The 25,849-nt window shown below is 38.7% G+C and overlaps 1 protein-coding gene across 1 annotated transcript in view; it reads left to right on the top strand.

The window, feature by feature from the left end:
* The window catches only part of ANOS1 (anosmin 1), a 203,254-nt gene that overhangs the window by 162,794 nt on the left and 14,611 nt on the right, over positions 1-25,849 (top strand). The window contains exons 8-9 of the mRNA XM_016943751.3: positions 950-1,094; positions 15,214-15,360. Of these exons, the coding sequence (XP_016799240.1) occupies positions 950-1,094; positions 15,214-15,360 (292 nt within the window). The remainder of the gene's footprint in view (positions 1-949; positions 1,095-15,213; positions 15,361-25,849) is intronic.

Raw genomic sequence — 25,849 nt, 5'->3', positions numbered from 1 at the left:
ATTGAAGGATTTTGGTACAAATGATAATGGTAGTGCACACTTATTGCATGAGCTGGAAGAGCTGAAATTGGGGAATCACTTAGGAATCTAGAGCAAAAAGTGACATGATGAAATGCTGACAGGTCCCACCCTCCAGCCCCCTGCCCAATACATTATGACAGAAAATAATGAAGCACCTTGAAGCATTTTGTCAAGTTAATTTTTCTTTTGTATAGCTTTTGGTGGAAATTTGCTCCTAGAAAATTTAGAACAGATATCAAAGAATTACAATTAGTGCCAATTCATAATTTTTCCATGTATGTGGCAACATAGATCTCTGTTACTTTATTATAAACAGCTCCCTTTCCTTCGAGAGGTGGTGTCTCAGAGTGGCGAGGGCTCAGAATGATTTATTTCCATGGTATCTGAGACCAATAATTGGTTTAGAAACAGTATTTCAAAATACATTTGGCCTTTCTATGAAGTTTATTTTTATTTTTTATTTCATTATATTTTTTGAGACAGGGTCTCCCTCTGTTGCCCAGGCTGGAGTGCAGTGGTGCCATCACAGCTCACTGCAGCCACAACCTCCTGGGTTCAGTCTTCTCACCTCAGCCTCCTGAGTAGCTGGAACTACAAGTGCACACCACCATGCCCAATTAATTTTTTTTTTTTTTTTGTAGAGACAGTCTTGCTATGTTGCCCAGGTAGTCTCAAACTCCTGGGCTCAAGCGATCCTCCCACCTCGGGCTCCCAAAGTGCTGGGATTGCAGTCAGGAGCCACCGCACCTGGCCTGAAGTTTATTTTGATCAGTAGTAAAACTGAATTTTCAGATCCCAAAGATATAGAAAAGTTGGTAAAAGAAATCAGAAGTTGGCATGCTTCATAATGACCCACGAGATTTTGCAATGAAGATGAGAGACGTGGAAGGTTTGTAACGCATTTTGGGTATATTCTCTTAATTTCTAGTTTCAAAATTCTGTGATCCTGGAGAAACTCCAGCCAGACTGTGACTATGTTGTGGAATTGCAAGCCATAACGTACTGGGGACAGACACGGCTGAAGAGTGCAAAGGTGTCCCTTCACTTCACATCGACACATGCAACCAACAACAGTAAGTGACTGTGTCATGTTTTTCAAGATGATTGTGACTTGACGGGCGCCGTATCACAACAAGGCACAATGGAGGGAGAGTGGGTTTTTGATTTGGAATAATTATATGGCAAATCTTCTTACCCACATGCATGTGACAAAAGTATTTAAACTATGACATACGAAACAGTTTGACTTTTGAATTCTTTCTTATGGTTTTTATCTATTGTAGGTGCAATTTTGGTGTTGTAATGGAAATTTAAGAAAACTTATTGTGTCTCATTTTAACAGATTGACTGTTTTTATGTTTACATGACGTGCACATATGCATTCTGCATACTTGTTTTTCAGGAGAATACGTACAGTTAAACTGTTATAACTTGATGTTATTTCTGCTTCCACTGTTTCTGTAATTGTTGTTGTTGTTGTTTTGTTTTGTTTTGTTCTGTTTGGTATTTTTGAGACAGAGTCTAGCTCTGTCACCCAGGCTGGAGTGCAATGGCGTGATCTCAGCTCACTGCAACCTTTGCCTCCCGGGTTCAAGCGGTTCTCCTGCCTCAGTCTCCTGAGTAGCTGGGATTACAGGCGTGCACCACCATGCCTGGCTAATTTCTGTATTTTTAGTAGAGACAGGGTTTCACCATGTTGGCCAGGCTGGCCTCGAACTCCTGACCTCAGGTGGTCCACCCGCCTCGGCCTCCCAAAGTGCTGGGATTACAGTGTTTCTCTAGTTCTGTATACAATACACTTATTTTTGTGCAATTATTTTACATATTTATCTCCCAAATCAAAGTTGGGCACTTTGAAGGCAGAGACCAAAATAAATCATAGTACTGAGAATAATGTGTGTGTATGTACGCGAGTGGATAGGGGGCACAAAAAGTGGTGTGGCATGCCTGTTTTTCCTAGTACTACACAGTGGTCATAATTACTGCTTGAAAGGTTACTTAATACTCCATTGAGTGAAGTTACTAAATCATTCTCATATTGCTTTTCCTTGTTTCTTTTTTTCTTACCTAGTATGTTAGTATGTTTGCTGGGAACTGAGCAAAACAATAGAAGAGTCTTTCTTATATGACACTCATATCTTAGAGAATAAGTTACTTGATGTTTCTGGCTTTGTTCAAACGTCGATACCGGTTAGAACTGCCATGTAGGGGCTCCTAGCAAGGTTTCAGGAAACTGGGACAAATTAAATGAGAGTAGGAGGGAGGAGGCGTTTGTCGCAGGGGCTCCTCCGATGTTGATTTTTTAGGCTAGCAGGACCCCGTCATCATAGCTGCCTTTGATCAGGACAGTGGGCCTCGTTCAGAAGGAGAAGAAGAATGTGTTAAACATTTGTCTGAATTTAGGAAAGGCAATGCTGGCCCTGCAGAGGGAGACACAGGGGTTGCTCATAATTACCTTCCACCCCTGGGAAAACGTAGGATCCAAATGGACAGGTTTGTTTGAAATAATGCTTCAAAAAATGGTCCAGAAACAGAGATTTCTATCTCTTTGAGAAATAGTCTCTTTGGAGATTAAATGGACTTGAAATGGTCAATTTTTATGTGAGTCTCGGTACAATATAAATTTTACCTAAAAGTTCTCATGGAAATATGTTTAGTAACCTCATTCATTTTTAATCCATTCATCCATCTACTCATCGCATTGAAATTGTGTGCCTATGAATTATGACATCACTGTGTCTAATGCCAGGAATACTATATTATACTTATATATACACTATATACTGTAATACACTATATACACTATACGCACTGTATAGCAATATGTTCCATAATTTTCTATAAATAGTATGCACATAGGTATATATGTACACATATGCATACATATACACATGTGTCTACAAATACACACAAACACGCACATAACTATACACACATACATACTCATACACACACACACACATATATACACACACATACATTATTCCTAGCATGATGATGTATTTTGGTTTCTGCCTTAAAAGTGCCTGATTTTGAATTTGGGAGATAAATATGTAAAATAATAACAAAGATCTGGGTGTCGCATACAGACAGAACTACAGGAAACAGTGGAAGCAGAAATGACCAATATGGAGTTGAGGAATGAGAGTCACATCATCCCTCATGAAGTCCTGAAGAGTGAGCGATCTGCATGCCCGCAAGGAATGGACATCATTCCACACAAATGCAGCAGCGTGGATAAGTGTAGAGAGTTAGAGAAGCGCATTGCATGGGCAGAGAACTCAGCGTGAGGAAAGAATGAAGGTGGATGGGCCACTGGTCTCTCCCCTGGAGGTCTCATTGAGTTGCAAGGATTTAACCACCATCTGTGTGCTAATGACTCCCTGCCCTCCCACCCTGACCACTCTTTGAACTCCAGAGTCCTGCATTCAGCCACCCACTTAGCACCTCCACTTGGATGGCTTGCAGATATTTCAAATAAAATGTTCAAACACAAGCTCTGGATTTTCGCCCATACCTGTTCCTCTCCTGGGCTCGCCTATCTCAGTAAATGGCACCAACATTCACCCTTTTGCTGAAGCCAAACATGCAGAAGTCATTCTTCATTTTTCTCTGTTTTTTCTCTCCAGAAATTCAATTCTTCAGAAAGTCCTTTTGTCTCTAATTTTAAATTCCATATGGAATCTGTCCAGTTCTTTCGCTTGTTCACGCTATTGTCTTTTCTTTCCTATAAATTGAAATAGTCTCCTAATTAGTATTATGTTTCTGCTCTTTCTTAAATATCTATTCTTTGTAAAGAGCAGTCAAAGTTTTCTTTAGAAAATATCAGCGTAGTTACAGATCTCTCTCTTTTTGGAGTTCCACTCTCGAGACAGCTACCTAGTTATCTTCAATTCTCTCTTTCTCCAAAACTTCATCCTTCACTATATTCTTCTATATTCCTTACCAACCCCCTTCTCAGGCCAAAATCCTTTAAACTTCAGTTTCATGCAAGAGCTGTCTTTCTCTACTGGTGGTGGAGATTTCATCTATTGTATAAAATAAGCATGTCTTTTAGTCTCCTGATTCTTCCAATAAACAACATTCTTTCCCCATTAGAAACTGGTATGGGATTGCAAATTCCCATAATTTAATATCTGTTAATTTCCAGAACCAAAAGCAAGCAGAAAAAAAGTCCAACTTCAACTTGTCCTTGTTGAGGTTACACTATCTAGAGCCTTGTCATGGTCCAGCCCACGGACAAAACTTTTATGGAACCCTGGATCTCTGTAGCATATCCACAGCTTCTTCACCCTTCCTGGGGCATCCCCACACAACCCTGTAACTCAGGGAGATATTCTTTAATTAGCTCCTTCTGCTACCCTCTCAAGTATGATTATAAACCTTTTTCTCTCATTTGAGCCACATTGCACATGGAGTGCACAGTCCCTAAATCCCTTCCTCTCAGTAAGCCATGCGGTTCCCCATAAATATAAACATATCTATTACATGGAGTACACAGTCTAGTCTAAATCCCTTCCTCTCAGTAAGCCATGCAGTTCCCCATAAATATAAACATATCTATTCTCATGTCCATGTTTATCTTCTCCTGTCTTCTGTATTCTAAGGTGGAGGCATCCTTCTGTATGTGGTGGACTTCACCATGCAGTTTCTAGACCCATTCCTTCCCAACTCAGATACCTGCATCCACTGAAGTCAAATCTCATCTACGTCAGAGACCATGGATTATCTACATATGTGGTCACAGTATCCGTCATAATCCCTGGCATATAAACACGGCAACAAAAATATTTTTGAAACCAAGTTAATTAGTTATTCCCTCGTTTGCCCACAACCTCAACCTATTCCTCTCCACTGGCTTGATCTGCTCAGCTTCCAGTTCTAAAGCAAACCTTTCATTGATGCTGGTTTCATTCTAGCTACCATCTTATCTTTCTCCTTTCCACATTTTTTCTCAAGTTTCTGCAATCTATTTTTCAATCTCACTTTTCCACCAAATCTGCCCCTGCTAATTTCTAAGTCTGGTGGATGTTTTCCATTGTAATTTTATTGACCATTTCTGGTGAGTTTGTCCTTGTTTAACTACACTTTCCCCATTGTTACATCTTGACCTTTGTATGTTTGACTCCCAGATGTCTTAATTTTTCTCATACCTCAGTTTCCTTGTAGGATCTCTTGCCTCCATCCAGCTCTTGGACATTGGAGCTCTCCAGGGTTCTACCTTATCTGCTCTGACAACTTAGTCACTACCTACTCATGGTCCGTTCTCAATGACTCAGCTCCAGCCTTGATTTCTCCACTAATACCAGATGTCTGTGGCCTGTCATTCCCTGTATCTCAATGTCACACAGGCATCTCAACCTCAACATACTCCACATTGAACTCACTCTCTCCACTTACAAAGCTCGATGTTCTCATGTATCTCTGGTCTCCATTGAGGTTACTACTGACCAGAAACTTGGGAGACTTCCTTTTACCACTTTCTGTTCACTTCAGTTTGTTTCTAGGTCCTGCAATTATTTCAGGACCCACAGGTTTCTTGAATTTTCCAGGAACATAGTAAGAGCTCAGTAAATTGACTGCAACTCAGCTGAATGCAACTGTCTTTCCATTCAACCAGCTCTGTGCCACAGTCTAACACGACAGCTTTCTTAAGCTTTCATCTGCTACGGTCATAAATACTAAAGGGGAAGAGGGAAAGAAATGGCTTTTGGTGTCATCTTGGAACAACCAAGGTTGGACATCTTTTACAAGCCATTTGCATATTTTAACTGTGTCCTCCAAGAGTTTGTGTTTTCACTTGGTTGACTATTCCAAAGGAATTATCTTTACCAGTGAGAGTTTTTAGCCAGGTGGGGAGACACTAGAATTATGGCAGTTAAATGAACAAAACAGGCAGTTAAATGAAAGAAATCTATTTGACTGGTTGATTCCCTGTGTTAAGGTCCTTTGCTAATTATCTTTTAAAACTAGGTAATACTTTAGCTGACCAATTAAGAGATAGGGTAGTTAATTAAGAGATATGGTAGTTAACCTATCAAAGACCACTTTATTCTCAGGACTGATTCCTCTTACATAGATTAGAAAAGGAATAAAAGAAAAGTAAGAAAAAAGAAGTCATAGTGCAAAGTACCTATAGTAACACATATTGTTTGGGTCTCAGGTGATTCCACAGAAGAGATTGACTTTTCAACGGATTATGTAGGATACAGTTGAATGTTTGTCAGGATTTTATATCCCAATGTTGATATATAATCTCATAAACACTAGTCTGTGACTTTTATAAGAACATTATATATTTCATCATGAACCAACTAGAAGTAAAGAATAATTACAACGTTATAGTATAAGCAAGGGAAATTACATTTTATAGGAAGGAGAGTAGTAAATGTCACTATATAAATTACTTTTTGAATTATATTTTTCCAGGTCTGCAGGCTGCTAGGTGTTTTAATGATAAACACTTCTATTCAAGTGAAGGCTGAATGTTCATGCAGTTTAATGAAAGAATCCCTTGAAGGAAGTATGATATAACATTGTCTTTAATGGAAAGGTAGCTTGCTTCTTTGAAGGCAGGAGGAATATTTTCAAGTTTGACAGGTTCCAAATGTTTTATAGTTGCCTCATGGAACTGGAATTATTTTCTGGCTCTCCAGAACAAGAATAGATGGGAGAGAAAATACTCTGAATCTCTTGATGATCTATAAAATTAATCAAAACTTGGATGTTTGAAAAATAGTGTACATATTTTATTTTCTTAATTTCTATGACTATCGAGTGTAAATCAGACATCATAACTTTTTCAGAATATTGTAGATATGATATTATTCCATTTTTGCTTATTACTGAAAGTAGAGGAGACATTCTTATAAAGTCAGGGTCATACTGCTGGCATTGTAGTATGCACCTTATCTGTTTTTTACCCTGGCGTGTGTCAGCAACACTAATTGTTGGTGGATTTCTCTTCTCGAATCATTTTAATAAAGCAACAATGGTTCAATCTTAAGATATATAAAAATATGTTTTTACATCTATAATTAAATACTAAAGTTTGCCTAGGGCTGGGCGCGGTAGCTCACGCCTGTAATCCCAGCACTTTGGGAGGCCAAGATGGGCAGATCACTTGAGGTCAGGAGTTCAAGACCAGCCTGGCCAACATGTTAAAACCCCGTCTCTACTAAAAATACAAAAATTAGCTGGCCATGGTGATGCGTGCCTGTAGTCCCAGCTACTCAGGAGGCTGAGGCACGAGAATGGCTTGAACCCAGGAGGCGGAGGTTGCAGTGAGCCGAGATCGTGCCAGTGCACTCCACTACAGCTTGGGCGACAGAGTGAGACTCTGTTTAAAAAACAAAAAAAAGAAAGAAAGAAAAAGTTTGCCTAGGATATAAAGCAAGTAGGAAGACCAGATTGACATTGAGCTTAAACCTAGTATCTAAACACAGTATCTATCTAAACTGATTATCTGTCCTAGTTATCTGCTGGTGAGTTCTCAATATTATCACAGATTATTAGAAACATAAATGGGTTTGTGTAACTCTTAGATCCTGGCTGGGCACAGTAGCTCATGCCTATAATCCCAGCAATTTGGGAGGTCAAGGTGGGAGGATTGCTTGAGGCCAGGAGTTGGAAACCAGCCTGGGCAACATAGTGAGACTGTGTCTCTTAAAAAAAATTAGCCGGCTGGGCGCGGTGGCTCACGCCTGTAATCCCAGCACTTTGGGAGGCCGAGTCGGGTGGATCACAAGGTCAGGAGATCGAGACCATCCTGGCTAACATGGTGAACCCCCATCTCTACTAAAAATACAACAACAACAACAAAAAATTAGCCGGGCGTGGTGGTGAGCGCCTGTAGTCCCAGCTACTCTGGAGGCTGAGGCAGGAGAATGGCATGAACTCGGGAGGCAGAGCTTGCAGTGAGCCGAGATCGCACCACTGCACTCGAGCCTGGGTGACAAAGCGAGACTCCGTCTCAAAAAAAATTAAAATAAAATAAAATAAAATAAATGATTTTCAGTTTTTCACACATTGATTTGAACTCTTTAAGCTAAAATAGCCTAAATGCGAATCTAACAAATGTGCGTTTTTATTTTCCTTTCATCTGGTCCGTTGGATACACAATTCACTGGGCATGCCAGTGTCAGGAAAAATTGAGTTGATGTAGATTATCTTCTGGGGTCCACAGCTTTCCTTGACTGATCTTGTCTTACCACAGGTTGGGCATGTTCTCTCCATCTCATCTTTCTATCTTCCTCTCACCTGCCCAAGAATGCAAACCTCACTGCTTCTATTAGAAGAGTTTCGATAACACATTGTTTATAGGCATAAAATCAACACAGCTTACCCTTTTATCTCTCAGAGGGCTATTTGAAATTCAGAAAGCAGAAAAGTCTTGCATCAAAGGGCAGAATTTCTATGTATGCAACCTCTAAATTCAGTGAGTGGATGAGGGAGAAATTTGGGGCCTAAGGAAATTTTTGGTGTCTTAATTATTAAACCATATAAATGGGTACTCTGTAAGACTCAGTACATGGTGATGGAAACAGAAGTTTGGCATGGGATGGCCCTGGGATTAAATTTCACCTTCACCCTTTGAATTATGTGAAACTGGATACAATTCTTAGTATTTTTGAGCGCTGCTTTTTTCATCTTCAGTGTATGCTAATTCCTCTTTCTCAGGGGTCTGCAAACTATGGCCCACAGGCCAAATCCAGCCCCCTCCTGGTTCTGTAAATAAGACTTTATTGGCACAGGGTCACATTTGCTTACATATCATTTACATATCATGTCCGGCTGTTTGGGGGATACAACAGTAATTGAGTAGTTGGGAGAGTGACCGGTCTGCAAAACCAAAATCATTTACCATATGATGCACAGAACCAAAAATATTTACTATCTGGCCATTTAGGAAAAGTTTAGTTTACTGACCCCTGCTTAATTTCATAGGATGGCTCTATGAATATAAATTAGTGTCAAAATTCACCACCCCAACCAAGCCCCCCAGGAACACACCTGGAGTCAAAAGTGAGGTTTAGTGGCATGTACCTATACTCCTAACTACTTAGGGGGCTCAGGTGGGAGGATCACTTGAGCCAGAAGTTTGAGACCAACCTGGGCAATGGTGGGAAACCCTGTTTCCAAAGAAAAACAAATATTAGGTTTATTGCCCTTTCTGCAACATGTTTGAATCTCATGTTAAAGGATTACTGTATTGACATAAATAAAACACCCCGAATAGCCCCAGGCAAATGAGTATTTGGTAATATATTTGGTATAAACAGCCATCAATTCATAATTTTATTTATTTCATTTCATCCAATACATATTAGGCAGCTACCATGTGCGTGTTTCTGAGCTAGGCAGTTGCCATCCAAGGAAGATTAGGATGAGCTCTGTTTTGTAGAGGACTTCTGGGTTGAGTTTGAGGAACAAATTGAAGAAGAAAAAAATTACTTAAAACTGAAAAAATACAGGAACACAAAAGAGTGGTGTGTTTTGATTTACTCTGGAAAATCTTCACCAGGGAGAGCCTCTGAGAAGTTTTCATGGGCAAAGAAGGTTGACAGAAACAAGTAGTGCTGGTCCATTCTGAGCTAAAGCAATCAGAATTATAGATACAAAGAAAACCAGCAGGTTTGGGGAATTAGGAATGGCACAAGAGAGAAAGATACAGCTAAATTAAAACAAAATAATAAAAAGCAAACTAAAACTAGAGTCAGATCATGACTCTACACAACAACACAGTAAGAAATGACCTAGGCTAAGAATGAAATCTTGAACTACCTGATTCAAAGATATATTTAATGGTGTTTTGATTTATAGTAGCATATCTCTATCTTCCACTGGATATGGGATACGTAGGGCTTGGAATCCTTCTTGTTCAGTTTTATGGTGTCCTACGTTGCAACGAATATGTGTTGAATACACTTTTAAATGGACAATAGGGAAAAAAAAGTTCATGCTTTTAAAAAGCAACCAATAATGAACATGTGAACATACTCTCGCCTCATCTTTCATGAAGTGTCCTGGTTTCTTCACAAAATACCATGTCACATGGCACCAGTTATATTCCCATGGCTCGATTCCTCAGAAAACTTGTGGCCACTTTTTCGAAGAACAGAAACAGTGGCTGGTCAGACTGATGCTCTTCTACTGGGCAGATGCCTTTGGTCAAGCTCACTGCCGGTGCACCATCATTAGAGCAGATTTGCCTGGTGGTATTTCAGGAGTCCCTCAGGTACAAAAACTTTATCTCTGCAACTCCTAGCTCAATGCCTGGCTCTTGGGAAGTGCTCAGAATTGCTGACAGAAAGAGCTAATTACTGCCAGAAAGAGCTAATTACTGAATGGGTTCTTGTATTCCATTACCCAACCTGATGTACTGTTGCCTTTGCATTTCATTTCATTTACTGGATATTTTAAAGTTTCATTTTAATGTCTGTCAGAATTTGGATGTCTGTCACTAATCTGAATGGCACACAGATTGGTTGCTGAGTGATGAAGCTGAAGTTGGCATTGTCAACTGAGTAGGTGCAATTTGCTCCTTACTATTTATTTGACAAAGCTGAACCATATTTCCGTTTAGAGCCCTGCACCAAGTATTGATGTATAATGCTCATACTTCCACATTACATATAGGTTTTCCACGAAAACCTATCTACTTTTTTCACAAAATGGTATTGTAATATTATTTTATTTTCCTCATAACTATAAAAAAATCTATAATGAGAAATATTATTCATACTTATTATTTACATTGGAGCATCTTTCAAGCCTGGTGAATATATGTTACTTACCAAATTAAATACTGGGGATTATATGTAATATACTTTTAGTATTCCAGCGGATTTTGAAGGGGGGGTTCATTAACTTGAACATGAAAGAACATGCAGTTACACCATCTTTTACTTAAAAAAAAAAACAGACAGTTAATATGACTAAATAACAGGATGAAATGAAGTACACTGGGACTAATATAAGCTTATATAATAATGAAGTTCTGGGATACATGTGCAGAACATGCAGGTTTGTTAACATAGGTATACATGTGCCATGGTGGTGTGCTGCACCCATCAACTCGTCATCTACATTAGGTATTTCTCCTAACACTGTCCCTCCCCTTGCCCCCCACCCCCAACAGGCCCTGGTGTGTGATGTTCCCCTCCCTGTGCTCATGTGTTCTCATTGTTCAACTCCCACTTATGAGTGAGAACATTCGGTGTTTAGTTTTCTGTTCCTGCGTTAGTTTGCTGAGAATTGTGGTTTCCAGCTTCATCCATGTCCCTGCAAAAGACATGAACTCATTCTTTTATATGGCTACATAGTATTCCATGGTGTGTATGCCACATTTTCTTTATCCAGTCTATCATTGATGGGAATTTGGGTTGGTTGCAAGTCTTTGCTATTGTGAATAGTGCTGCAATAAACATATGTGTGCATGTGTTTTATAGTAGAATGATTTATAATCCTTTGGGTATACATCCAATAATGAGATTGCTGGGTCAAATGGTATTTCTAGTTCTAGATCCTTGAGGAATTGCCACACTGTCTTCCACAATGGTTGAACTAATTTACACTCCCACCAACAGTGCAAAAGCCTTCCTATTTCTCCATATCCTCTCCAGCATCTGTTGTTTCCTGACTTTTGAATGATCGCCATTCTAACTGGCATGAGATGGTATCTAATTGTGGTTTTGATTTGCATTTCTCTAATGACCAGTGATGGTGAGCTTTTTTTCATACGTTTATTGGCCGCATAAATGTCTTCTTTTGAGAAGTGTCTGTTCATATCCTTTGCCCACTTTTTGATGGAGTTGTTTGTTTTTTTCTTGTAAATTTATTTGTTTCCCATAGATTCTGGATATTATTAGCCCTTTGACAGATGGATAGATTGCAAAAATTTTCTCCCATTCTGTAGTTGCCTGTTCACTCTGATGCTAGTTTCTTTTGCTGTGCAGAAGCTCTTTAGTTTAATTAGATCCCATTTGTCAATTTTGGCTTTTGTTGCAATTGCTTTTTGTGTTTTAGTCATGAAGTCTTTGCCCATGCCTATGTCCTGAATGGTATTGCCTAGGTTTTCTTCTAGTGTTTTTATGGTTTTAGGTCTAACATTTAAATCTTTAATCCATGTTGAGTTAATTTTTGTATAAGGTGAAAGGAAGGGACCCAGTTTCAGTTTTCTGCATATGGCTAGTCAGTTTTCCCAGCACCATTTATTAAATAGGGAATCCTTTCCTTATTGCTTTTGTCAGGTTTGTCAAAGATCAGATGGTTGTAGATGTGTGGTGTTATTTCTGAGGCCTCTGTTCTGTTCCATTGGTCTATATATCTGTTTTGTTACCAGTACCATGCTGTGTTGGTTACTGTAGCCTTGTAGTGTAGTTTGAAATCAGGTAGCATGATGCCTCCAGCTTTGTTCTTTTTGCTTAGGATTGTCTTGGCTATATGGACTCTTCTTTTGGTTCCATATAAAATTTAAAGTAGTTTTTTCTAATTTTGTAAAGAAAGTCAATGGTAGCTTGATGGGAATAGCATTGAATCTATGAATTACTTTGGGTAGTATGTCCATTTTCACGATATTGATTCTTCCTATCCATGTGCATGGAATGTTTTTCCATTTGTTTGTGTCCTCTCTTATTTCCTTGAGCAGTGGTTTGTAGTTCTCCTTGAAGAGGTCCTTCACAGCCCTTGTAAGTTGGATTCCTAGGTATTTTATTGTCTTTGTAGCAACTGTGAATGGGAGTTCACTCATGATTTGGCTCTCTGTCTGTTATTGGTGTATAGGAATGCTTGTGATTTTTGCACATTGGTTTTGTATCCTGAGAATTTGCTGAAGTTGCTTATCAGCTTAAGGAGATTTTGGGCTGAGATGATAGGGTTTTCTAAATATACAATCATGTCATCTGCAAACAGAGACAATTTGACTTCCTCTCTTCCTATTTGAATACCTTTATTTCTTTCTCTTGCCTGATTGCCCTGGCCAGAACTTCCAATACTATGTTGAATAGGAGTGGTGAGAGAGGGCATCCTTGTCTTGTGCCAGTTTTCAAAGGGAATGCTTCTGGCTTTTCCCCATTCAGTATGATATTGGCTGTGGGTTTGTCATCAATAGCTCTTATTATTTTGAGATACGTTCCATCAATACCTAGTTTATTGAGAGTTTTTAGGCATGAAGCGGTGCTGAATTTTATTGAAGGCCTTTTCTGCATCTATTGAGATAATCATGTGTTTTTTGTCATTGGTTCTGTTTATGTGATGGATTGTGTATGTTGAACCAGCCTTGCATCCCAGGGATGAAGCCAACTTGATCGTGATGGATAAACTTTCTGATGTGCTGCTGGATTCGGTTTGCCAGTATTTTATTGAGGATTTTCACATCAATGTTCATCAGGGATATCGGCCTGAAATTTTCTTTTTTTGTTGTATCTCTGCCAGGTTTTGGTATCAGCATGATGCTGGCCTCATAAAATGAGTTAGGGAGGATTCCCTCTTTTTCTATTGTTTGGAATAGTTTTAGAAGGAATGATACCAGCTCCTGTTTGTATCTCTGGTACAATTCAACTGTGAATCTGTCTGGTCCTGGGCTTTTTTTGGTTGGTAGGCTATTATTCAGAGATTCAACTTCTTCCTGGTTTAGTCTTGGGAGGGTGTATGTGTCCAGGAGTTTATCCATTTCTTCTAGATTTTCTAGTTTATTTGCATAGAGGTGTTTGTAGTATTCTCTGATGGTAGTTTGTACTTCTGTGGGATCAGTAGTGATATCCCCTTTATCATTTAATATTGTGTCTATTTGATTCTTCTCTCTTTTCGTCTTTATTAGTCTGGCTAGTAGTCTATCTGTTTTGTTAATGTTTTCAAAAAACCAGCTTCTGGATTCATTGATTTTTGGAAGGGTTTTTTGTGTCTCTATCTCCTTCAGTTCTCCTCTGATCTTAGTTATTTCTTGTCTTCTGCTGGCTTTTGAATTTGTTTGCTCTTGCTTCTCCAGTTCTTTTAATTGTGATGTTAGGGTGTCGATTTTAGATCTTCCCCGCTTTCTCCTGTGGGCATTTCGTGCTATAAATTTCCCTCTAAACGCTGCTTTAGCTGTGTCCCAGTGATTCTGGTACATTGTGTCTTTGTTCTCATTGGTTTCAAAAAACTTATTTATTTCTGCCTGAATTTCATTATTTACCCAGTAGTCATTCAGGAGCATATTGTTCAGTTTCCATGTAGTTGTATGGTTTTGAGTGGCTTTCTTAATCCTGAGTTCTAATTTGATTGCACTGTGGTCTGAGAGACTGTTTGTTATGATTTCCATTCTTTTGCATTTGCTGAGGAATATTTTACTTCCAATTACATGGTCAATTTTAGAATAAGTGCTATATGGTGCTGAGAAGAATGTATATTCTGTTGATTTGTGGTGGAGAGTTCTGTAGATGTCTATTAGGTGCACTTGGTCCAGAGCTGAGTTCAAGTCCTGAATGTTCTTGTTCATTTTCTGTCTCATTGATCTGTCTAATATTGACAATGGAGTGTTAAAACCTCCCACTATTATTGTGTGGGAGTCTAAGTGTCTTTGTAGGTCTCTAAGAACACGCTTTATGAATCTGGATGCTCCTGTATTGGTGGCATATATATTTATTTTAGCTCTTCTTGTTGCATTGAACCCTTTACCATTATATATTCCCCTTCTTTGTCTCTTTTGATCTTTGTTGGGCGACAGAGCGAGACTCCATCTAAAACAACAACAACAACAACAACAAAAAACTCCTGTAGCCAGCTCTGTGTCTGCCCAAATGGCCTCCCAGTTTTGCACTTGAAACTCAGGGGCCTGGCGGTGTAGGCACCCGAGGGAATCTCCTGGTCTGCCAATTGCGAAGACAGTGGGAAAAGCGTAGTTATCTGTTCTGGATAGCACTGTCCCTCACTCACGGCTTCCCTTGGCTAGGGGAGGGAGTTCTCCAACCACTTGTGCTTCCTGGGTGAGGCAACGCCCCACCCTGCTTCTGCTCGCCCTCCATGGGCTGCACCCACTGTCTAACCAGTCCTAATGAGATGAGCCGGTACCTCCGTTGGAAATAGAGAAATCACCCACCTTCTGTGTTGTTCTCGCTGGAAGCTGCATAATGGAGCTGTTCCTATTTGGCCATCTTGCCCAGGAATCTATAATTACTTTTAACAAGTAACTTAGAATGTTGTACTTTGTTGTAGAAGAACAGCTTGTGAAAACTAGAAAAGGTGGAATTCAAACACAACTCCCTTTTCAAAGACGACGACCCACTCGCCCGCTGGAAGTCGGAGCTCCCTTCTATCAGGATGGCCAACTGCAAGTTAAAGTCTACTGGAAGAAGACAGAAGGTACATAAACATTACTTACTTATTTCTTACTTGCTTTAAACAGCACAGTAATATAGAGATAGTTTTGAAGAAGTAAATGTCAAGCCACAGTATCGATACTAAGGCAAACGGTTGTTGAACACAAGTCTGAATGAGTTGACGGTTATCTCACATCTTGAAATCTACAACAGTCAATTGCTTAAATATTTTCCTTTCAGGGATATTAGCTTGTCTTCATTTCTTTCCCAGAGGGCTGATTGGCTGATGTTATATCCAAAACACTCAAAATATTCATTATTTTGAGCTGTAATTTTTGTTATAAATTATTAATTATTATTTTTTAAAGATCCATAATACAAATAATTTAGAAAGTAGGGGGGGAAAGTCACCTATTATCTCAATATCATTTCCTGAAACAGCACTTTGGTGGGTTTCCTTTCAGAAATTTTCTATGCATCTGTCTTTCACTCAGTTAGGGTGTGTGTGTGTGAGTGTGTTTTTAAAACATACACACATATTTCTGTGTAACATTATTTGAGCTGCTATGTTGTCATGCATTTTTCATAACATTCTATAAATGCTACTTTGTATGGGTATATCTTAATATCATAATACATGTCATTATTCCAGTACAATGAAACATTTCAGTTCCTTTAGAATTTCTGTTTTCTAATTAAGGCTGCAATACATTTATCCTTAGGATAGATTCATTTCATTTGTTTGAACATTTATCTTTAACATAAATTCTTTTTGTTTATTTTTTTTTTTTACTCTTAGAATATTTGTTTTTCTATTATCAAGGTAGTACTTTTAGAATTTATTCAACATACAGTCTTTTATCTTTATCACTCTTATGCCTCTTAAAAACATAAGCAGAATAGATTGTTTCAAGAGTTAGGTTTTTAAAATTCTCCTCACTCCTCTGAAATTCACTTTTACTCAAGGTATTGATGGGCCATGTGCCATAAGCAATATTGGTGTTGGAGTGGTTCCTATTCCAGGATTTTCTTTCAAGCTGCTGAAATCCATTCTGCAAGTAAAATAATATTATTATTAATATTAACATATTTTATTTCTATAATGTTAATTAAAGTTTCTTTATTCAACATTTATTGCATTAAGATTATATTATGTCTATATTACAGTTAATAATTTTATAAATATTAAATAAGAAAAGTATTTGATCTATTATATTGATTAATTAAAATATCAACATATTCATATTTAAAAAATAACATTTTATTAATATTAAAATTTTAAACATAATGTAATAAAATGAAAATGTAAACATCTACTATTGAAAAAGTAAATATCTCAAGCATACAAGAGTAACCACCACCATCCTGACTTTTAAAACTCAATATTTGTTTTGCCTGTATTTGAAATTTATCAGAATGGAATCACTCAATTTCTATTTGTATTTGGCTTCTTCCCATGAGCATTTTATGAGAAACCAATGCATTCTGTTGCATGAAACAATTCATTCATTTATATTGCTGCCTGGATGTCCTTAGTGTACGTCAATCTGTGTATCCTTTCAGCTGTGGATGGAGATTTACTTATTCAGATGTGGAGCTATTAAGAATAGTACCAGTGTGAATGCCCCACGAACACATGTTGTTTGACGCATATTCTTCCATAGAGGTGGGATTCTTAGGCCGTAGAGTATGTCAAGCTTTAGAAAACATTAATAGTTTTCCAAAATGGTTGTACCAGTTTACATTCTCACCAGTAGGGCATGATGATGGTTCCAGGTGCTCCACATTCTCTCTGTCATGTGGTATTTTCCATCTTTGTAAGTTTACCCTTTCTGGTATGTTCATAGTGATACCTCATTGTTATTTGAATTCGCATTTTTCTGATGTCCAAGAAGTTGAGCACCTTTTTGTAAGTTTACTGACAATTGGATTTCTCTTTTTTGAAGGACTCTTTCAACTCTTTAGCTACTCTGTCCTGCAAGAGTGCTTTTAATATAGTATATACAAGTCATTTGGTGTTTGTTTGTTGAGACACAGTCTTGATCTGTCGCCCAGTCTGGGGTGCAGTGGCGCGATCTCAGCTCACTGCAACCTCCGCCTCCCAGGTTCAAGCGATTCTCCCGCCTCAGCCTCCTGAATAGGCGTGTGCCACCATGCCTAGCTAATTTTTGTATTTTTAGTAGAGATGGGGTTTCACCATGTTGGCCAGGCTGGTCTTGAACTCCTGATCTCAAGTGATCTGCCCGCCTTGGCCTCCCAAAGTGCTAGGATTATAGGCGTGAGCCACCGTGTCCAGCCATCATTTGTTTTCATGTAAGTATTTTCTTCCACTCTGATCCACTCTTGCATTTTTAACTTTCTTCTTAATGGGTTTTTTTTTTTATGGAGTTTCACTCTTGTTGCCCAGGCTGGTCCGCATTCTGGGTTCAAGCGATTCTCCTATCTTAGCCTCCAGAGTAGCTACGATTAAAGGTGGCTGCCGCCATGCCTGGCTAATTTTTTGTGTTTTCAGTAGAGACAGGGTTTCACCATGTTGACCAGGCTGGTCTTGAACTCCTGACCTCAGGTGATCTCCCTGCCTCAGCCTCCCAAAATGCTGGGATTGCAGGCGCACCGCTCCCAGCCCTTAGTGGTTCTTAATTTTAGAGATAAGCAATTCATCATTTTGTTTCCTTTAGGTTTAGTATTCTCTATGTCCTGGTTAGGAAATCCTTTTTCATACAAAGGTCACAAAGATATTCTCCTTTCTTGTCTTCTTGTCCACTGTTTCACCTTTTGTATTAGTCCACTTTCATACTGCTATGAATACCTGAGACTGGGTAATTTATAAGGAAAAAGAGGTTTAATGGACACACAGTTCCACATGGCTGGAGAGACCTCACAATCATGGCGGAAGGTGAAGGAGGAGCAAAGGCATACCTTACGTGGCGGTAGGCAAAAGAGCATGTCCAGGAGAACTGCAATTTATAAAACCATCAGATCTCATGAGACTTACTCACTATCATGAGAACAACATGGGAAAACCTCGTCCCCATGATTCAGTTACCTCCCACCAGGTTCCTCCCATGACATGTGGGGATTATGGGAGCTACAATTCAAGATGAGATTTGGGTGGGGACATAGCCAAATCATATCACCTTTTATTCTTAAGCTCTTTTACCCAGAATTGATTTTTGTTGTAGAGGGTCAGTGTTCTTTTTTTTTTTTCCTTCTGATCTCCTTCTCTGATACATCATGATATATTTTTTAAATGACTATTTTCCCCAAAGCTCTACAGTGCCTCATTTGCCCTAAATAGTGCATATATGTGCAAGTTAATTTTTGGACTTTCTATAGAGTCTTTGGCATCTTTTTGCAATGTTGTGACAATACCTTACTGTGTTAACTACCATCGATTTATAAATATTTCTAATGATAGTCCTCTAGTTCTTATTTCTTTATCAAATTGTCTCAACTATTCCTGGCCTTTTGCATTTTTATATACATATTTGAATTAATTTTTTGATTTCCACAAAAACCTCCTGAGATATTTATAGAGATTGAATTCATCCACGTGTCAATGATTTTGAAGAATTCGCATCTTAAAAATACTGAGTGTTCCAATCTACAAACATGGTATGCCACTGTATTCAGGTTTAAAATTTTTGTCTCAACAATGTTTTATAATATATTGGATAGAAAGTATGATACTTTTTAATATGATTTTTCCAAGGTATTTGTGTTTATTTTTATCCTATTATAGATGGCATACTTTTTCCTCAATTTTACTTTCTGATTTTTGTTGTTGGTATATTATAAATATATTTTATATTCATATATTGACTGTGAATCCAGCAATATTGTTTTAGCACTTTGTTAATTATAACATTTTCTCTGATGATTTGTTTGCATTTTTTCTACAGAAACCATCATCTAGTTTGTAAATAATGAGAATTTTATATTTTCCTTTCCATATCTTTGACGTTTTAGTTTTCCCTTGCCTTAAAACTGGCTGAGAGTTTCAGTACAATGGTGACTAAAAGTAATACTATTAGGCATGATGTTTAAGTGTAAGGTTTTTGAAGACATCCCTGGTCAGATTAATACAATCCCCTACTCTTCTTACTTGCAAAGTTTTTGTTGTTAATGGATACTGGTTTTTATCAAATATTCTTACTTCATCTAGTGAAATGATCATACATTTTTCTTCTTTGTTCTATTAACATGATGAACTAGAGGAAACATTATAGATCACCTCCTAGGTCTGTTGTGAGGAGTAAATGAGATTACACATCCAGATTGGTTGGACCGGTGCCTGACACAAAGGAGACACCTTAGGTGTTTCAGTGTGAGGATTCTTACGGCACTGCTTATAGTGCAGAGAGAGGACAGGATGTCAGGACAGACGTAAAGAGCCTCTGAGCCCAGCCTTTTAAGGCTTGGTGTTGCTTTAGGACTGACTCTCAATGTTTTCTCCTTTGTGAACAACAAAGAGCAGTGCTTTAAGACGTGATTTAATTGTCCAATTTGCAATACAAGTGCTACAAAACTTAAGCATCTTATTAAATTTGGCAGAAGAAAAGAGATTCACCTTCACTGCACTGTATCAGCAAGCAGTAATATGACCAATATTCCCATACAATAATGATTTCAGTGCATGACAAATAGGAAACATGGTTGTTGGCATAGATATGTACACATATACACACATATACGCATATATACACACGCATTACTTTGAATAACTCAAAGTTAGAAATAAATGTGAAGAATATCCGTGGTTTTCTCAAATACTGAAATCTTTAAAGAAACCATAAGCAGAGAATTGTGTCAATATTTATTAATCAATATTAGAGTCCATAGTATTATCCAGTTTACGATGCATGAAATTGTGGACTTGATGATAAAGGGACAAGATCCAAAGGCAAGGAGTGACCTTGATTTGGGTTCCAAAAGTGATGCTGACTTGATTGATGTTTAGTGACTTGGACCCTGGGCCACAAAGGAGAAGCTGGGAGTGATGAGCTCATGTGACGGAGGTAAACTAGCCTCTATTTGTCAGTAATGATTTGTTTCACTAATGGAAATGCCTCGCAGTCAGTTAGTGTTCAAACTGTTTTCTTCATACCCATTTCCAGCCTCTGAGTTCTGTTAACCTCCAGGAATGCTACCTACTACAGACCAACATTAAGCCATCATCTAATAAGTACATATCCACGCTGGCCAGAGAACACTCTTTGTGGCTGGCCAAAACCTTGATTCCAAAGATATAACTGATTTCAAATATATTTCTAAAAGAGAATGTTCTGTGCGGTGGCCTTCAACAGTTGACAGTGTAGCCTCCAGTCAAAACTATTGTGGTTACAGTGTTACTGCTTACTCAAGAGACAGAGATTCATTCTACATCTTTAGTGACATGTCAGGATTTGTTCTGTGGATTTTTTTGTTGACCATGCATCTGCTCCTTGCCGTTTCAACTCATGCCCTCTCTATATATTCACGCTAAAACTTTCTTTGAAGTGACAGGAAGTTCTTAAAAACACTTGGTATGGATTCCCTTCAAAAGAATGGCAAAAATATGGAATTTGGCATTTTGCTTTTACCTTGTTTAGGAAGATCCTCCCAAAGAGTTTGGAATCTAAAAAGAACATTGTGTAAAAATATCTAGACAGAATACTTATGACTCTACTGAGTACGCTAAGCCCTTTACCAAAATAATAGGGTGTAAAAACAAATAGAGCTTAATTTTCCTACACAAATCCTGTGTCTGACAGCTGGTGGCAGAATCTTTTCATTTTCAATTAAAGTGACAAAGGAAATATAGAAAAAAAAGAAAGGGAAGAAAGGTCTGGTTGTTCTTTTAAGTTAATCCTTTAGATATGTAGTAAACATTGCAAACAGTAATAAGAGTCTTTAGATGAGTATTTTAATACATCCAAAAATGGTATGTTCAACTTTCATTTGAAAATGTGAAGTTTTAAAACTTTGAATTGGCCAGGCGCGGTGGCTCACGCCTGTAATCCCAGCACTTTGGGAGGCCGAGGCGGGCGGATCATGAGGTTAGGAGTTTGAGACCAGTCTGGCCAATATGGTGAAACCCTGTCTCTACTAAAAATACAAAAATTAGCCGGGCATGGGGGTGCATGCCTGTAGTCCCAGCTACTTGGGAGGCCGAGGCAGGAGAATCGCTTGAACCCGGGAGGCGGAGGTTGCAGTGAGCCGAGACCGCGCCACTGACTCCAGCCTGGGTGACAGAGCGAGACACCATCAAAAAAAAAAAAAAAAAACACCTTTGAATTAACTTAGATATCAATGAATGCATTTCCATTCACTTTTTGTCTTCTTTTGCAAATGGACACAAATTACCGACTTTATGCCAGGCTGTGTGCCACGTGATGGGAATAGAATAACGGATAAGAGAGATTTCCTACCTTTAAGGAACCTGCAGTTCTGAGGCTTAGGCAGTTAGGCAGTTGCCGCATAATAAGACATTATTCTTCATAGCAGTCTGGATAAACAGCTGAAGTAGTTGAGAGCAGAGAGATTTTGATGTTGTGTGCAGAGGAATTTTCACAGAGGAGGTAAAGTTTAAGGTACATTTTAAAGGCTGGATTACTTTTTTTGGCCAGGGAAGATGAACACTTCTGGCCCAGGACATGAAGAGGTGCAGCTGGGAGAAAGATCGGGAATGTCAAGTATTGGTGAGGTTGAGGAAGTGACTGTGTGAGACTGGAGAGACAGGTCAATGTCAAGTGATGGAGAAGCTTATATGTTATGCCAGGAAGCTTGGATTTTGTTCTACATGGAGGAGAGGGATGTGAAGTAGCAGGGGAAGTTCTGAGCAGGACTTGGAGATGTTAGCAAAAGCAAGTGTGCAAGGAATATGGATTGGAAAAGTTCAGAGAGAGCACGTCGGTTAATTTCAGTAGCCAAGACAAGAAATAATCAGATCATGAATTAAAGACAGCAGTAGGAGGAGGAAGGTTGGCGAGTTATGTAAGAGTATTATACAAGTGACCACATAATTTATTGTCTGAACTGGGATTTATTTGAGAATAAAAGGAGGCATTTGTAAACATTATTCCCCACCAACAGACATAGACTGTAACTCTCCCAGGAAAGCCAGGATGTATGGCCACTTGGATATTAAGACCTGCCTGAAGAGAAAAAGAGAAACGGATCTAAATGGAGTGTTTACCTTCTAGCTTGAATGACTAACAGTACTTCGACTAACAAAGATTGTGAGCAGTAGAATTATGATATGTTTCATGGGATATGTCTCCATGATATGGAGAATTTGGTTTTGGTGTGTCGAATTTGAGATAACTACATGATTGCCAGAAAATGTCATAGGCAGTCAGAAATACATACTTGTAGCTCAGGAGGCAGCTCTGTGATAGCATCGTGGATTTGACTGGAGCTATGTTCAATCCACTGACTATACTGTCAGGGGATCTGCAAATGTTAGTTGATTTCCACTGGATCACACACCCACTTACTATTAGGAGCTGAGAACAGCTCATGCTCTAATTAGAGTTTCGTATTTTCCAAAAAGTCCTTTTTCTTAAATTTTATCCATTCCCACTTCCCTTGTTATTTTAAATCTGAAAGCCAAATGAACATATAAATTGTAGCAGAGCTCATGATGTTGAACACATGATAGAAGGGAGTGGTAGAAAGCTTTGGGAAGTCCAAAGAACAATGAAGAGGAAAGTATGTGTTTCAAACTTATTCCACATTTTTCCTCCTTACAGAAACCTTTTATGTACTCACCACATGATCTACAGAATCCCAAACCAAAGTTTCCCCAGACATTCATAAAACATGCTCTTATTCATAATTATCACACATGTAGGAAAGGAGACCTTTGAAATGGACTCAGTATTACTAGCATAGGAGCCCTGTACGGAATGTGAATATCAGCACAGTTTCTGTCATGGGAAAGGACACTTTGGCTGGATTTTCTGGATTTTTTTGACTTTGTAAAATGAGAAATTATCTCCTCTGTATGAAACTCAATAGACCCATCTAAAGTGGTTTCAAACTCCTTGACAAGTAGCTGAATATTTTTGAATGATAATTTATTTCCAATTGTGGACACACTGAGTTGAAAACCTAAAAAGACTTAATGCTTTTGGCAAATAAGGGAAGAAAAGAATCTTGCTCATTAATCAAAACTCAATCATAAACAGAAATGGGTTCTTATGTCACATTTCCTAAAAGTGATGGTGGGCAAAATATTGCTTTTGGACTTGGAGTTAGGGACCTAAAAGCCCAAATCTATTCATTTCACTCAAAATTTTTCAGAGACAGTTTCAGTTATTAGGATGTAGCATGTAGTTTCATAGATAAATGAATTAAACGTCAAATATTAGCTTTCTTTACTTAATACACATAGTAGTTGGGTTATAATAGTGAATGCTCTGGGAGAAAATAAATATTTTCAACATTGCATTTGTAGAACAAACATTATTTTAAAACAATTTCACTTAGCTAATTTTGTTAGTAATTTTATTACTCCATTGATATTAGTTCATTTTTACTGTGTAATAATAGAATAAACAATTGTTTTAAGCTTTCTGGCCTGCCTGCCTGCCTGCCTTCCTTCCTTCCTTTCCTTTCCTTTCCTTTCTTCCTCCCTCCCTCCCTCTCTCTTTCTTCTCCTCTCCCCTTTTCCTTTCCTTTCCCTTCCTTTCCTTTCCTTCCTTTCCTTTCCTTTCTCTCTCTCTCTTTCTTTCTTTCTTTTTTTTTTGTCATAGAGACAGGGTCTTGCTCTGTCACCCAGGCTGGAGTGCAGTGGCATGATCATGGCTCACTGCAACTTCAAACTCCTGGCCTCAAGCAATCCTCCTGCCTCAGCCTCACAAGAAGCTGGAACTACAGACATGCACCACCATGCCCAGCTAATTTTCTTTTCTCTTCTTTTCTTTTTTTTTTTTTTTGGAGTTTCTCTCTTGTTGCCCAGGCTGGAGTGCAATGTCACAATCTCGGCTCACCACAACCTCTGCCTTCCGGGTTTGAGCGATTCTCCTGTCTCAGCCTCCCAGGTAGCTGGGATTACAGGCATGCACCACCACGCTTGGCTAATTTTGTACTTTTAGTAGAGACGGGGTTTCTCCATGTTGGTCAGGCCGGTCTCGAACTCCCAACCTCAGGAGATCCACCCACCTCGGCCTCCCAAAGTGCTGGGATTACAGGCGTGACCCACAGTGCCTGGCTGCCCAGCTAATTTTTTAAAAAATATATTTTTTGTAGAGATGCGGTCTTGCTATGTTGCCCAGGATGGTCTCAAACTCCTGGCCTCAGGTGATCCTTCAGCCTCAGACTCCCAAAACACTGGGGTTGAAGGCATGAGCCACTGCATCTTGATGGTTTTCTGGCTCTAGACTTTGTGTCTCTACAACGTAAATGTGAAAAGTTAGCTCAGACATAGAGGAAACATTCATGCTTCTATTTTAAGTACAAATGCCTATGTGATACTCAAAAATTCTTATTTTAGTTGTACATCAGAAAGTTCTGTTTCACCAGATCATGTTTACAGATAGAGTATGAGGCATTGATCCATGAGAGGACTTCATTCAACTAACCTTTACTGAGCACCTACTGTATGCAATGCACCATTTCCGATGCTAAAACACTGCAAAGAGGCAGACAGAAATCCCTACCCTGATGGAATTGGCGTTCTGTGACACCTCTCTAAGTGTGTGCCCCCTTCCCTAGTGCTGTGACTTACAATTCTTTTTAAAGCAATTATTATTCTGGAGAACCCAAGGATTGCCTCTTTCTCAGAGCTCTAATGTCAATAACCCTATCATTCTTGGTCATTAGACTTTTGCGAACTGAGGAATTCACATTTAATGAAAAATTTTAGAGCCCTTTATTTATGCCAGACACTGTGAGTTACATCTATTTGAAAAGAAAATTAGACCCATCTAATTTTTGAACCATAGTTGAAGCATATTACAAGTAAATTTTTTATCACTTAAAAATACTTTTCAGGTACTTTCTTTGTAATGTCATTTATTTGTGGAAAGAATTAAGCTAAGGAACCAGATCAATTGGGTATTTAGCACAGAATTTTCAGATACAGCCTTTCAGGAAGTGTTTGGCTATTTATTTTATTTTATTATTATTTTTTTAAGACAGAGTTTTACTGTTGTTGCCCAGGCTGGAGTGCAATGGCACGATCTCAGCTCACCGCAACATCCACTTCCCGGGTTCAAGCGATTCTCCTGCCTCAGCCTCCCGAGTAGCTGGGATTACAAGCATGTGCCACCATACCCAGCTAATTTTTGTATTTTTAGTAGAGACAGGGTTTCACCATGCTGGCCAGGCTGCTCTTGAGCTCCTGACCTCAGACAATCCACCCACCTCAGCCTCCCAAAGTGCTGGGATTACAGGCATGAGCCACCACGCCCGGCCTGAACTATGCTATTTTCAATATTCTAGTTACAGATTGAGACCTGCAGTCATAACCTAAAATACAAGCTCTTAGGATTTTAGTAATTGGCAAGATAAAGCTAAGGACATGATGTTTGTATAAATGACTTCCA

The sequence above is a fragment of the Pan troglodytes genome, chromosome X (assembly GCF_028858775.2).
Source record: "Pan troglodytes isolate AG18354 chromosome X, NHGRI_mPanTro3-v2.0_pri, whole genome shotgun sequence".
NCBI lineage: Eukaryota > Metazoa > Chordata > Mammalia > Primates > Hominidae > Pan > Pan troglodytes.
This window is presented reverse-complemented; position numbering and strand designations above follow the sequence as displayed.